Source organism: Castanea sativa, chromosome 5 (genome assembly GCF_040712315.1).
Source record: "Castanea sativa cultivar Marrone di Chiusa Pesio chromosome 5, ASM4071231v1".
In the NCBI taxonomy this organism is placed as follows: domain Eukaryota; kingdom Viridiplantae; phylum Streptophyta; class Magnoliopsida; order Fagales; family Fagaceae; genus Castanea; species Castanea sativa.
The window spans coordinates 78743964-78760197 of record NC_134017.1 but is presented as its reverse complement, the minus strand read 5'-3'; the positions used below and the strand labels follow the sequence as shown (position 1 = coordinate 78760197).

Genomic DNA, 16234 nt, shown 5'->3' with positions numbered 1-16234 from the left:
CCACGCTTCCTGAACATGGTGATAACATTTACCCTTACTCCACTGTCTCACTATAACTCCATCACTGAGCCTTGTGCTTGTTTTCTTTTATCCTTGATGGAGGGCCTCTCTATAGAATTTCCCTCTCACTTTGTCACTCTTATCCTTGATGTTTATCAAGATACTTCCACCCATGATAAGCTCATCTTTCCTTCAGCTATCACATGGATCCTTCGGCACTTCTCCGTCGCCATTCCTGATTCTCCCTAATACTCTACTATAAGTGCCATTGACGCCGGTTCTATTCAGCGGAGCGAGGCCCAGCTTCGACTGAAGCGGCCACATGTGGAGAGCCATCCTACAGCTTCTGCTGTTCCATCTTCTTCCACGGCTCCTTCTACATCTACTGCCAGTGGCGTGACCCTGGAGGCTATCATGGAGCAGCTACAGTGGATGGATGCTCACCTTGACTATCTCACTAATGAGATGTGTTAGGTGAACACCCGAGTCGATCGCATTGCCCGTAGACAGGCTTGCATGGCTGGAGTTGTTCCTTCTCCAGAGGCCTCCGCTGATGAGGGTGATGCTGATGATGAGGATGAGGGCGATGCTAGCTCTTCCAGTGGTGATGAGATGACGACCTCTCAGCGACTTACCATTTGTCATTCGTGACAAAAAGAGGAAGTAGTTTTGGGTTGAGAGTAGTCTTTTTGTTTACATCTCTCTAACCCTTACTCTTGCCTTTTAATTACTGTTGTGTTGTGATTAATTATGTTTTAGAGTTGTTTATTTATCTGGGTATTGCTTGTACTCATCATTCCGCACATCTTTTGTTTAAGTATAAGTTTGTATTGGTTTATTTGAAATTGAGGGTCTAAACATTCACTAGTGTTTTGCACACTAAGTGGGCTTACAATATATATATATATATATATATATATATATATATATATATATATATATATATATATATATATAAGATGGGTTTAAGTTATACCTAGTGTAACTCTTTAGAGTTACACTCTTTCTATACCGTTAGATTTAAGAAAATCTAAAGGTAAAAAATATGAACCCATTAATGCTGATTACCATATCATTTATTGTCCCTTATTTTTTTGAATTTCCATACCTGTCTCTATTCCCAAAATGTGCTTACATTAATCTCAACCAAAATACCTGGAACATTTTATTTTCATATATCTATCTCTATTTCCATATTTTTTTTGAATTTCCATATCGTGACCCTTAGGAATAGTTTAAAAAGGGATTTAGAATCTTATATAAAGACTTTAGTACCAGTTCACTACAAATCTACATCAAAAAATTCAGCGTCACAGCATCCTCAGTGAGGAAAACACCACCTCTACTCCAAGTTATACAAAGACTTTAAAACCAATTCAAAGGCTTCTTTTGCGATCTCAAAGTCCTGGACTTTAAATATTTATTTTGCAACTTATACAAACAAAACAAATTGTTGGTGCAATTGTTGAAACAAATTTTTATAATGCTCCAACATAATGATTTTTTGTATAATGGTATCATGCATGCAAACTACATATCTTTATAATGGTATCATTTGTGCAATTGTTGAAACAAACTATAATGCTCCAACACAAATCTTTATAGATCAAACTATAAACTCAATCACGTCTTTTCATGATGACTATATTGAGTAGAGGATGAGAGAAGAGAGATAATGTGAAAAGTTTTAGGAGTAAAAACAAATATGGAAATTCAAAAAATAAGAAATAATAGATGATATGATAATCAACATTAATGAGTTCATATTTTTGACCGTTAGATTTACTTAAATCTAATTGAGTAGAGGATGAGAGAAGAGAGATAATGTGAAAAGTTTTAGGAGTAAAAACAAATGTGGAAATTCAAAAAATAAGAAATAATAGATGATATGATAATCAACATTAATGAGTTCATATTTTTGACCGTTAGATTTACTTAAATTTAATGGCGAAGAAAAAGTATAACTCTAAAGAGTTACACTAAGTGTAACTTGAACCCATCTATATATATAATTTTTATTGATATATGCACGGTACATATACCCCATAATCTAAACCAATAATATTATTTATTTGTTGTGGAATAAAATTTAGGAGAAATAGTCCAAATGAGGTGATCATCGATCACTTGACGTGAGGTGTCAAACACCATCCCAATTCATGACTAATTTTATTTTTCTTGTTTGAAACCAAATTTACTCTAACATAGGCTTGGCGATTCTAACTTCCATTTGAAGTAGGTTTGAATACTAGATCAATTGGAAATAGGTGATTAATCACATAAAAATGAATTGTGCATGCTAAATATTTCCTTGGTGGGATGGACATGAATGTTTTAGGTTAGAAAAAAAAATTGTCTTAAGAAGAATATTGGATAGAAAAAAAAAAAAAAAAAAGTTGTCAAGTTAGATGTGAATTCCCACAAACACAAACTAAAATTTATATCACATTCAGAATAAACCACTCAATTATTCTTACCACAATGACATTCACAAATTCTTAAGGTTGAATTTGTTCTGATCTTTATTTTTCGATAAATGAACTTTTCCATAATCAAAAGGAAACAATGAGAAAGAAAAGGTTATAGGCCTTTGAGCTCAAAACACGATACATTGCCATGACTGTCATAGATATTAAGCAAATCTAATATGCTTGTGATACTCTCCAAGTGCCCATATTGGAAAGATATCTTTGAACAATGAATAATTTAACACACAATTCCTCATGAAAACTCCTGTAATTTCCTGTGATAAATACATATTAACACCCACATAAAATAAATATAAGAAATCATGTAGTTCAATAAAATAAAGGGTAAATGGCAGTGTTCTCCCATCAAGTATATGTCAATTGCAATGTTTTCCTTTAGTTAAAAAATGTAACAATGTATTCCCTTATCTTTTCGTAATTATTTGAAAATTCAATTAAAAAAAGAGTTTTTAAAGTTTCAATTATTTTAACAAAAAGGGATAACTTGGTCATTATAAAAAGAGATGAGGGAACATTGTTACATTTTAAAGATGAGAAATGTTAATGAATGCTCTAAGATTTATGGATTATTTTTAAAAAAATTTATGAAAAAATGATAAAGCAATCAATTTTCTAATAGTTTTTTATATTTCTCATGAAAACGGTGTTAAAAACTTTTCTAATATGATTTATTAACCATTTCTCTAAGAGAAATTGGTGTTTTTTTTTTTTAAATTTTAAATTCCCATAAAACATTGACACTAAGTTTTACCTGTTGGGGAAAGCCACCAATCTCATTTTGTGCATTTATTAATAACATTATGCCACGAAGCAAAGGTGTTGCATCCCTCTCAGCCTGCATAAGTAAAAACAAGAAGAAAAAAAATAGACACATTATCTAGTTATTAAGAAAAATAGGACGAACAAAAAAGGTTTTTTTTTTTAAAAAAAAAAAGAAAAGAAAAAGAAAAACAAGTAACAACGAACGTAGCTCTTCTATAATGTATAGCGCCTAATAAATTTATATTAAATTTTTAAAATTTTTAAAGCGCCATTATCAAATAATGTATTTTTTCTATGTTTTTAACATTTATTTCAGATTTTGTATCAATCAAAACTTATATAATTTTTGGTCTATAAACTAATTTTTTGTACATAATTTTAAAGTTCCAAAAATTTTAAAATTAAATATTTTGTACATGGCATGGTTATTTTTTAATTTTTTTGAGACGATAGGGTTATTAATCTTTGGTTGTTTTTATATTTTGCACATATGTAACATATAAGGTGACAATTTAATCTAGCAATGAATTTATTAAAAAGAAAAAACACACACAATAGAAATTAAGCTGTTGAATGGTGTACCTTAGGAACTAACTCAACCTATATATCTTGATGCTTTATAGAGATTCGGTTTTCTTTGACTGCTTTACTAAAGATTTAATTCTCAAACTTACATGCACATACACAAGCAACGCAAAATCAAAGAATGAAACATATATCTGTATACATAAATAAATAAATAAATAAAATGTGATAGTGACTCTTAGCGAAGCAATAACCAATATGTTTGACTCTCTTTTATCAAATAAATAAGTTTTGACTCACCTGCCCAGCTTTCATAAGAGCCAACAATGCCCACGCCGTTTGTACCAAGTTTGAACGATTGTTTTCTATATTTGTATACACCTGCAATACTCTCATTAAATAATTTAATTTTTGTAAGAATTTGTATAGACCTGTTTCCAATAATAAAGGTTGAAGCAAAAATAGTGATTGATTACAAATCTCACCTAAATGTATTATGCTTATATGTTATTTTCGTACGTAGTTAAGAATGAGGGAATGAATTTTTTGAGTTACCTTGTTTTGGCTTGATAAATAGCTTTCTCCCCAACCTCCATCAGGCAATTGCTTTGAGAGTAGAAAATCACAAGCCTTGCGAATTGAAGGGCAATTATTATAATTCTTCCCACATGTTACCAATCCTTCTACACCAAACCATGTCCCATAAGTAAAGCAAATTCCCCAACATCCATACCTGTACACAGTTTTCTGGTTCTTTTACTTCCATTGATGGTATTGGATTTTGTTATACTAAAACGAGTGTTTTACCTCATTTATAAAATATAAAAACAGTAATAACTTTTCAAGCCTAAAAAACACGACTCTTAGTGATAGGATGCACAATATATACCACGATCCATCTGGATTTTGGGTTATTTGAATGTAATCCAATGCTTTTCCAATGCAAGTTTCTACATCCTTCGGGCGGTATTCAGGGTACAATTCCTTAAATTGTGTCAAAGCTTGGATTGCTGATGATGTGCATTCAACATACCTAACAAAAGATAGAACCAAAAAAAAAAAAAAAAAAATCAGACTGCATGAAGTGATAGCCACCAAGACACTTCTTTGAGCAAATGAAAATTGAAAGCCAAAGAAAAACTTCATAAACAAATGACAATTTATAATAGAATGAATTGGGAAAAATCTAAAATAGTTTAGAAAGCATACTCGCGTTCAATCAAAGCATCCTCAATGAACTCTGCTGGATTAAACATCTGATAAACATTATTAATACTTTGTAAGTAAATTACACACGTTAAAGCAAGTATTTTGTTTAATATTGAAGCCCATTGCCTTCCTAAATGTACAATTGCATAAACAAAATTATGTATTTAAGATACATATACAGAGAAAAAAAAAATCTTAAATCTTGCTAGACCTGGAAACTTTCTTACAGACTTTATTTGCTTCCTAATGGATCCACATACTTTTCCCTAATGGAAGTTTTCTTACAAATAAATTGTTTCCTACACCAACTATAGTATCCCTCTAATGAAGATTGTTGGACAAAATATTAAGAATAAATATCATTAAGAATGTAGAGCAATTTATCAAAATTGAAAAATGAGTAATGAATGAAATCAAGAAAAAACAATATTGCAAGTTATAACTAAAAGCCATACTTATATCAAATAGGAAATAATGTGAAAGAGACTACAAGTTTTATTACATAAAACTTACAGATTGATATGACACTGAATGTATATTTGAATTTTCTCTGTGTGATTCGTGACACATCAGTTTATAAGCTCATTGTAAAAAAAAATTGTAGTACTCTTATCAATACTCCTTAAAATAAAATTAATGCAATAAATCAGGAGTACCTCAAACCAACGAGATGATCTGACTGGCTCCCATGCTGAAAACCCCCCGTTATTACTCTGAGAATATTTATAAATGAAAAATTATTAATCACAGTGATTTATTGGAGTTAACAAAAGGATGTTAGCATATATCTATAGTAAAGACTCTGCTTACTTGGAAAGAGAGAATGACATCAACAGCATTGTACAAGCATGTTGTATCTAATTTTCTTCCAACAATCTCCGATGGAATTTTTGAAAGCATTAGAGCAGCCTATGAAATTGGAAGGAAATTAATTAAAAGAACAGTCAAAGCTGATTGATATTGTGAGTAGAACCTCCAAATTTCCTAACTAGCTAATAATGCTGAGGGCAAAATCAAAGGTGCAATTTCTTATGTGTTGTACTGAATTTCACAATTAAATCTAATCATTTGATTGCATGGATCAATAAATCACATGGTTCAATTTAATTATCTTTCAGAAAAGATAATATTGCTGCATTGTAGTTAAATCTAAATGAACAAACCTTATGTACAACATTTAAAGAACTGTATATATGTTTTTCATTAATACTTATATTAAAAAAAAAAATTACTTTTAGTGCTTCCGCTGTACAATCTGAAACTTGCCACCCATTATCTGGAGTTGAGAATACCCATGCACCTTTAGAGATATGACGATACATTTTGGTGAAATCACCTGAAGGGTTTCTTTGGACCTTGAGAGCGACCAAAATAAATTTATGAATTGAAGACTTTAGAGGTACGTAGAATGAAGAATAGTAAGTCATAAAAAATCACAAGTTAAGTCCTACTAAAAAATCACTTAAAGGAATCTAAGTTTTAAACGATGTTAATTAGTAAAACATTTAATCCGACAAGAATGCACATACCTGTGAATTTTTGATAAAATCATGTGCTTTCAAAAGAGAGTGTCGATATTCTTCGTTAAAACCACAGGAGATAATTGCTTGAATAGCAAAGCTAGTGATCCATGTTTGGGAAGGTGTACCCTATAATTAAGTCATATTATACATTATAGTCATAATTATTTAAGCTCACAAATTTAACATATTGAAATATTGATCATTGAAATTTTTTTAGTAAAAATTAATTTTGTTATCCATATTCAGTTATTGCCATGAATCATGCATGTGATTTTTTTAATCTTCTTTTTTATATAATAAATAGCAAACAGTGAAGCTAGATTAACCCGACAGTAGGATTCTAGCGTTTGCACTGTTAGGATGTGTGCCATTAAATCCTATTGTATGATGCTATGTATGACATTATGTATGATTTAATGTTGTGTTTAATAAAGTTGTTTTATTATTATCTAAAATAATGGTAACATAAATATGGGACATTATCATATAGTCCATGAGATGCATAATATTTGATTTATGTGATTTAGTCACAGAAGATATAAGTCACAAGTTCTTTGTAAACTTAGAATTTATAGTTCGTAGTCGGTGATGAAATTGGACATTTCATCTGCGAAGACTATAACGTATCAACTAAGATGATTTGTCTTGATCATGGAAGTGGAGACTTCTAGTTGATATATTGATATGTTTTAAGAGTTAAGACATACTGAATTGGACCGCTATGAGATTTATTATTCTCCTAACGACTGTCAAATAAATAATAAATCTCATGACTTATATTTGCATGAACTCTTAATCCTGAGAGAATAATGAACCTAATCATGAGATGTAGGTTGCTTTGATATATCAGGAGTGAGATCTAAAGTGACGGTCAAAACCTCAGTATGTTGAGCAACCACATTTAGTGTTGATGGAACATATATTCTCAAGACGGAATTCATAATCTTTTAACGAATATATAAAATATTCCCTTGAGATAAGTTTAATGGATTATATCCCAATTGACTGCACCTGGAGCTCCCCAACAAAATGGTGTAGCGGAAAGAAGGAATAAGACTCTTTTGGAAATGGTTAGGTCCATGATGAGTTACTCAACTTTACCGGTTTCTTTTTGGGGATATGCACTAAAAACTGCTATGCATGTTTTGAATTTGGTTCCATCAAAATCTGTTCCCAACACACCTAAGGAATTATAGAGTGGGCGCAAGCCTAGTATGAAATATTTCCACATTTGGGGATGTCCAGCACATGTGTTGAAAGGGAAGTCTGATAAGTTGGAAGCTAAAACGGAAGTATGCATGTTTTTAGGGTATTCAAAGGAAACCAAGGGTTATTTATTCTATAATTATAAGGATAACAAAGTGTTTGTTAGCACCCATTCCAAATTTTTGGAAGATGATTATGTGAATAATTTTAATCCTAGAAGTAAAGTTGTATTGGCTGAAATAGATGAACCTATAGTTGAACAACCAATGGATGAAACTAGGGATGATGTGGCTGTATTGAATACAACATAAGATATTACTCATGAGATGTCTAGTACACAAGTGGCTCGTCGTAGTGAGAGAATTGTTCGACCTTCTATAAAATTTAGAGGTTTGGGAGAAACTTATGTACCTATTTCAGAAGAGGCTGAATCGGATCTCTACACTTATGAAGAGGCAATAAATGATATAGATGCATATCATTGGGTCCTAGCTATGAAATCTGAATTGGATTCTATGTATTCCAATCATGTATGGGATCTTGTAAAGGTGCCTAACGGCATTAAACCTGTTGGTTACAAATGGATTTACAAGAGGAAGAGAGGGATAAATAGAAATATTGAAACCTTTAAAGCAAGACTAGCGGCGAAAGGGTATACACAAATAGAAGGTATTGATTATGATGAAAGTTTTTCGCTAGTAGCCGTGCTTAAATCTATTAGAATTCTCTTATCCATTGCTATTCATTATGATTATGAGATTTGGCAAATGAATGTCAAGACTGCATTTCTTAATGGCAATCTTAAAGAAGAAATATACATGATGCAACCAGAAGGTTTCATAGCAAAGAACCAAGAGCATATGGTATGCAAGTTGAATAGGTCTATTTATGGACTTAAGCAAGCATCTAGGTCATGGAACATCAAATTTGATCAAGCAATCAAGTCATTTGGTTTTGAACAAAATCTTGATGAACCATGTGTGTACAAAAGACATCGAGACAAAGTAGTAATGTTCCTAGTGCTTTATGTTGATGATATTCTACTCGTTGGGAATGATGTAGGGGTGATGTCATCGGTTAAAGTTTGGTTGTCAAGCCAATTTGATATGAAGGACTTGGGTGAGGCTAACTTTATTTTAAGGATCAAGCTTTGGCGAGATCGCAAGAATAAGATGTTAGGCTTATCACAAGCTAGGTATATAGATAATGTCCTAGAACGGTTTAGCATGCAAAACTCCAAGAAAAGATTGCTTCCTTTTAGACATAGAGTTCCTCTATCTGATGACCAAAGGCCTAAGACTCAAGAGGAAGAAAATATTATGAGACAAGTTCCTTATGCTTCTGCAGTGGGACGTCTCATGTATACCATGCTTTGTACTAGATCAGATATTTGTTATTCAGTTGGCATGGTCAGCTGATATCAATCAATTCCAGGACCAAAACATTGGCAAGCTGTAAAGCATATTCTCAAGTATCTACGGAGAACGAGAGATTATATGCTTGTTTACTATAGTGAGGATTTGATTTCCATTGGCTATACAGATTCAGACTTTCAGTCAGATCTAAATTTCAAAAAATCCACTTCAGGATGTGTTTTCACCTTGGGAGGTGGAGTCATAAGTTGGAGGAGTGTTAAGCAATCTTGTATTGCGGACTCCACCATGGAAGCTGAGTACGTTGCTACTTGTGAAGCAGCAAAGGAAGCTGTTTGACTCAAGAAATTCCTTTCTGATCTTGGTGTTATGAGAATGGAACAAGTTCCCATCACATTGTTTTGCAACAATAGTGGAGCGGTTGCACAATCCAAAGATCCAAGGAATCACAAGAAAAGAAAGCACATTGAGAGGAAGTATCACATCATTCGAGACATTGTTATTCGTGGAGATGTTGTGATAGCAAAGATTAAAAGTGCAAATAATTTAGCAGATCCTTTTACCAAAACCTACTTTCGAGTCACATTTAGAGAGAATGAGAGTTAGATTAGTGCACAATAGTCTTTAGGGCAAGTGGGAGATTGTTAGGATGTGTGCCCTTAAATCCTATTGTATGATGCTATGTATAACATTATGTATGATTTAATGTTGTGTTTAATAAAGTTGTTTTATTATTATCTAAAATAATGGTAACATGAATATAGGACATTATCATATAGTCCATGAGATGCATAGTATTTGATTTATGTGATTTAGTCACAGAAGATATAAGTCACAAGTTCTTTGTAAACTTAGAATTTATAGTTCGTAGTCGGTGATGAAATTGGGCATTTCATCTGCGAAAACTATAACGTATCAACTAAGATGATTTGTCTTGATCATGGAAGTGGAGACTTCTAGTTGATATGTTGATATGTTTTAAGAGTTAAGACATATTGAATTGAACCGCTGTGAGATTTATTATTCTCCTAACGATTGTCAAATGAATAATAAATTTCACGACTTCTATTTGCATGAACTCTTAATCCTGAGAGAATAATGGACCTAATCATGAGATGTAGGTTGCTTTGATATCAAGAGTGAGATCTAAAGTGACGGTTAAAACCTCACTATGTTGGGCAACCACATTTAGTGTTGATGGAACATATATTCTCAAGATGGAATTCATAATCTTTTAACGAAGATATAAAATATTCCCTTGAGATAAGTTTAATGGGTTCAGTTATTTAGAGAGTTAGGCCTAACCACTTTGGTAAGAAATTACTAAAGTATATATATATATATATATGAAATTGGATTTCATAAATATATAATGAATAACTTTAAAGGATTAAACTGGGTACTTAAGGATAAGATGTAGTAATTTACAAAGTGGCAGTCTTCATTCATGACTTTGTATTACTACGAATATTTTATATGAAGGGGTTACATGTATAATAAAGTCTTGGGATATAATTTATTAATAAGACCTAGAGTGCAATTATATTTATATAGCGGTATTAAATATAATTAATGGTAACTTTGGATTTGTCAAGAGTTGATGAAAAAGCCCAAGGCCCATTGGAGCTAGTGTCTTATTGGTCCCTTTTGGTCCTACTCCAAGTCACACTAAAACCCATTTGGAAAGGCCCAATAGGCCAGCCCAATTAGATAATCAGTTAGTTATAAAGAGAGAAACATACAGAATTTTTTATAAGTGTTGAGAAAAAGAAAAAGAAAAAGAGAGAGTGTGAGGTACACTTTCATTCTCCCTTTGAAAACTGATTGAGAGACCACACATCTTGGGCGTAAAGTGGAATTTGAGTGAAGATTAAAAGTGTTCCCAAGTGCTTCTAATCTTTGTTTTGAATTTCTCCATACCAAGGTACGCTATCTTGTTCTTAAATTCTAAAATTTACATAGTGCACGTTATCAATCATGAAGGAATAGATCTTTGTTTGTTGCTTCCGTTATGTGTTTTGTATGAGATACAAAACCAGATTTTTCATTCATGCACAACAAGTAGGGTTAGGATTGTTTTTCTTGCTCTTGAAGTATGTATATATATATATATATATATATATATAAAATAAGCTTCGGAATTTTAGGCCATAATAATACCTCTTAGCAGTACAATTTAACATGGAAAACCTCAAAGTATAAGGCATTAAATTTCGTGATAATCACCTGAATTTTAAGGCCATCTTCAGCAATCCATAAGTAATCTTTCACTCGGGCAAGATGAAACCTATAAGCCTCTGAATTTGGATCCTCAACCCAACATGATAGCAAGCACAACACCTGTAGTTTAAGTAATCAATGTACAATATTTATATTCCAAATTCAATTTATAATAGCTGTAATATGCACAAGTTATCATTGTTCTCATTTTAAATTACCCAATGTTATAGATATTCTCACCACAAGTTTAGTTAAAATTACCTTCTGTCCTGCTGCAATGCAAAGGTACCTACTGTTCTCGTCTTCATAATGAATATGCTCCATTGCCACTTTTAAAGCCTTCTCTCTAAGTATAGAGAAGGGCCAACTTGAAAAAAGAGGTTCCCCAACCTTATAAAGAAATTCCCATAGCATGTCTTGCACTAAAGGGTGTGGGTAGTAGAGATCCTCCTAACATAATAAACTTAACATTACCAAATAAATACTTGGATACATTTCATGAGAATCAGTTTTTTAGAGTTTGGAATTCCATCGTTAAACCTACCTTGGCACACATATTTCGAGTTTTTTGCCAATTAATTTGGTGGTAAGGTTCAATATAAATTTCTTGTCTCAGGGACTGAATCAAGCTTGAAATTTCACCAACAAACCTCCTTCCATATAGATATGACATTGGCATATAAATCAAACGAGAAAGCGAACTCATTTTCCCTACAATGCAAAAGATTAGAATTATAATTAGATGGAATATACTAACCTAAATAGAAACAACTTAGATTGATATTGTTTCTGAGATGACAAAAAGGCAAGCTAATCTTTGGAAGAGTACTCAATTAATCTTTTGAACAAAGCGCCATCTTAATTAGTAATAGAGCTTTTAGATATGGAAATGAAGATTACTAAAAGCACTATACCAAAATAACTACAAACAGCAAAAAAGATTGATAAGTAATCCTAAGCAAAAAAAGCTGGGGACGAAGTCTTTTTTTTTTTTTGTTGCTTATGGGAGAAAGTCTTCTTTATCTAGCGGAGATCCTTTCTTTTATTAACGGTAAAAGCAGCAAAAATTATTCAATGTGCCATCTTGACACCTGAATGGAAGGGAGAAAACGAAGGTACAAGCCAAAATTCTGGAGGCATTGGATTGCAGCCTGACCATTCATATGCTCCAAGTACCTACAATATCAACAATCATATATTTTCTCAATATATATATGTCAACAATGGGGGTAAAACATGGAATTAATTTGAATTTTCAACCATTAGAAAGTTCACCTATTTAGTTAATTTGAACCGACCTTATTAAGTCATCATTAATTTATCCACCCCTTGGATGAGATACATGCAATGCTTGTCAATTCTACAATATTGTATGGATTTTTGAAAGTTTTGATATTATTGATGATCTATTATATACTTTCTTCGTCCCAAATTATAGTTCATTAAAATGAGTGGTTCTTAAGTACTTTTAGAATATGGTGACACAACACTCCTCTATTTTACATTCATTGCAGGTTCCACTATTTAAATTTAATATTAGGTCCACCATGTATATGCGAGGTGAGAGCACCAAGTCATCATACTTCTAGAGTACTTAATAATTTTTGTATTAAAACATCTCATTTTATAACATTATAATCAAAAGCTATATTTAAAAAAAAAAAAAAAATTGGTTGAAGCATTCATACCGAAAGAATAAACTTTCCCCAAGATGGTATAAGAGTTGCACCACCATGGTCAAGAATCCATTTCTGACCTCTGGCCACAGCCATTTCCTCAAGTTCTTCCCCAAGCAACCTTAAGGTAACATAGTTAAGAACCGAACCAAACATGGAGCTTTGTCCCTCTATGTGTAAACCCCATCCTCCATCTGTATTCTGCAATAAGTATTTCCATGAGAATGATTTATTCGACCAACAGCAAAACCAACACTGTTACCCATGGTTGAATTCGTTCAACAATTTATGAGTTGGCCTAACAATTAAAGTAAACAACCTTTACAATGCCAATGACCTAATTTTTCACATCATCTCTACATTACCTGGTGATTGTATGTGTGGCGCCTGATTTCCTTTTGGTGTTCTGAAGATAAAACAGAATGAAGAGATCCAGTGATGTAAAGAACTATAACCTGCATGTCGAAATATTTTACAAATTTATTCCTTCTTCAAATATTTAAGCATTCTTTTATGCTTCCAACAAGTTTTCAAATTCAACTAGAAAAAAGAGAATAGAGATAACTAAATAAATAAGGGCGGAGTGCAAAACTAACAAAGTGGGGCATTGTAAACATCATGCCACCGAGATCACCGGCCCAGTGGCCATCATGGGTCTGAATGGAGGACAAGAAGCCAAGACCTCTCCTCAATGTGATAGCCACTGTCTCTTCTGTCACATCTATCATGTCTTTCACCTTCACAGGTGGTGGAATTTGAATCCTGGGATTCTCCTTTCTTAACTGAAACCAATAAATTCATAATTATAGAGTTGAAATATTGAATCAAATTGTTGGTCACAAAGCATTGGAATCCCATGAGAGTGATAATCACATGCAGAAAATCTAGTTATGCAGAAGAGAATTTGAGTGAGGTGCAAATGAGGGTCTTGCACTCTTTATATTGTAATAGGATGCATCATACATCTTCTTGAAGAATTGCATTGCTTCTCCAAGCAAAACTCCTCTAGGAAGTCATCACACATTCCTTTAGGAATAAAAAGGTGGAGATACAGTGTGTAGGGATGCACCATTGTTAGGGACAGTGACAACTGAAAAAACGTCCTATAAATATTAACATTTCTCAACATTTATAACATCTCTCAACTGCAAGACAGGCGAATCCAACAATCAGATCGCCTCTACTAGCTTCCCAGCCACCAAATAGCAAGAGAAGAGACTATTTGTCTTTTTAAAATATTACACCAAGTTCTTGAAAGATAAAACATTTTACGAAAAAATTTTATAATTAACGGAAAAAATTTTCAAGTTTAACCAAATTTTATAATAAAATAAGCACGATAAAATGCTAGAAATGCTTTCCGTAAAACATTTTACAGTGAAACAAGAGGGTAAAAATCCATTTCAAAGGTCTTCATAAAGATATGGTTTGTTACTTTTTCTTTTTCTTTCTTTCTTTCTTCTTCTTCTTTTTTTTATTTTTTTATTTTTATATTTTTGTGGAATATACCTTATTGCTACTAGAGTTTAAGAAAGAGAGTTGAAGACAAATGAGAAGAAAAATGTGAGATACAGTGGCTAAATCGCACCTCCATTTGCATGAGAAGATCGGCACTTTGTTTGGTTTTAAACCGGCTTCTTCGAAACTCTTCACGATATCTTTCAACTTCAGCTTTATCCTCAAATGTTCCAGCGTTCGGATCAAACTCCCAATACTCTCTTCCCACATAATTGTTCACGCTCATTAAACTTAGCCCTCCACCTTCACAAATCCTTAATTTCCACATTTTCTTTTAGAAGAGAAAGATAGCTAGCTAGCACCTGTAACAACAATGGAAAGTGTAAAAAAATGCCCTAAGGGCATTGATTTATGAACCATTTATAGAAATATTTTATGAAAAAATGGTAAAGTAATTAATTTGGTTAACAACTTTTTATATTTTTTATAAAATTGATGTCAAAACTTTCTTAATATGATTTATTAACAATTGTCCTAAGAGTACCTGTTAACATGATCCAACAATTATTCAAGAGATTAAATTATGTAGTTAAATTGATTGATAATCAATCATTAGAATTACTTATTAACATAATGTTGTCATAGCCTTTATCCGTAAAAATAAGGAAAAAAGAAAGAAAAAAAAAAACACACACACGCACAAAACAAAACAAAATTTATGGTTTTCAAGTGTGTTTTTATTTGCAACAATCAACAAGTAGACACATTATTTTTTTCATCTATTGATATGGGTTGTTGTGATTGTTTTTGAAAAATCAATATAAATGGAATAAATTTTAGCAAGCACAACAGAAACACAACAACATATAAGGATGTAAACAAACCAATTTATTCATGAACAACTTGAGTTCGGCTTGATAAAAAACTTGTTTATGTTCGTTTGTTTACAAATAAGCCAAGCTTGAACCTAAATTTTAGGCTTGTTTGATAAACAAGCCGAGCTCAAGCAAAACAGATTGTTCATGAACAAGCTCGTGAACAATAAGGCTCGATACAAAATATGCCGAACTTAGGCTTGTTTATAGCTTGATATATGTTTACTAAATAAACTCATTATTATGACATTACATCTATGTTTTGGAATATTAATTTATAACTTGTTTATTCATATATGTTTTGGAATGTCAATTTATTTAGATTTGTGAAAATTATAGTTGCACGAATGACAAATGTGGATGTAAAAATTGTATTTTGAACAATTACTCAAGCTATAGACAATGAATGATGATAGATGGATTTGATTACATAAAGTTGTAATTTAAACAATTTCTAATCACGAGTGTTAGAAGCATGATAAAATGAGTATATATATATATATATATATATATATATTGTTTATTTGATTTTTGGTGATATAAGCACTTGATGATGTAATTTTTCTAGATCTCAAGCTAAAAAGCTTGACTTGAGCTCGAGTTTGAGCTTAATTTTAAGCTCAAGCTTGGCTTGATTAATTAATCAAGCCAAGCCAAACACAAGCTTTTTGGCATTCTCAAAAGCTCGGGTTCAAACATTGTTTTTAGGCTTGTCTCAAACTCAAGCTAAGCTTAAGCCATTGATTTTTATTGACGAGCCAAGCTCAAACACACACTACTCGACAAAACTTGACTCATTTACAGCCTTAATAACATAAGAACACCAAATCTTACCGTGAAAACTCTTTGGCTTAGAGAGAAACACTACAGGACAACATCAAAAAATCCGTACTATATAAAATAGAATTACAGTACTCA

General features: G+C 32.2%; 1 protein-coding gene across 1 annotated transcript; it reads right to left on the bottom strand.

The window, feature by feature from the left end:
* Positions 1 to 2431: 2431 nt before the first annotated feature.
* Positions 2432 to 16234, bottom strand: LOC142636707 (lupeol synthase-like). Its single transcript, XM_075810994.1, has 19 exons — positions 16151 to 16234; positions 14572 to 14803; positions 13580 to 13765; positions 13349 to 13438; positions 12996 to 13184; positions 12399 to 12483; positions 11852 to 12018; positions 11569 to 11757; positions 11314 to 11427; positions 6515 to 6634; positions 6218 to 6340; positions 5796 to 5894; positions 5642 to 5698; positions 4986 to 5032; positions 4666 to 4809; positions 4332 to 4509; positions 4077 to 4157; positions 3241 to 3324; positions 2432 to 2743 (listed from the first exon to the last, which is right to left on the bottom strand). The coding sequence occupies exons 2-19, from the start codon at positions 14767 to 14769 to the stop codon at positions 2633 to 2635; spliced, it is 2262 nt and encodes a 753-aa protein (XP_075667109.1). The 5' UTR covers positions 14770 to 14803; positions 16151 to 16234; the 3' UTR covers positions 2432 to 2632.

Bases quoted from the DNA above. Each gene is read 5' to 3' on its own strand.
- LOC142636707 (XM_075810994.1), bottom strand. From the start codon at position 14,769: ATGTGGAAATTAAGGATTTGTGAAGGTGGAGGGCTAAGTTTAATGAGC. The intron at 6,635-11,313 runs GTGATTATCACG...ACTTAATTATAG, and splicing joins AAGATGGCCTTAAAATTCAG to GGTACACCTTCCCAAACATG. The intron at 4,810-4,985 runs GTATGCTTTCTA...ATCTTTTGTTAG, and splicing joins GATGCTTTGATTGAACGCGA to GTATGTTGAATGCACATCAT.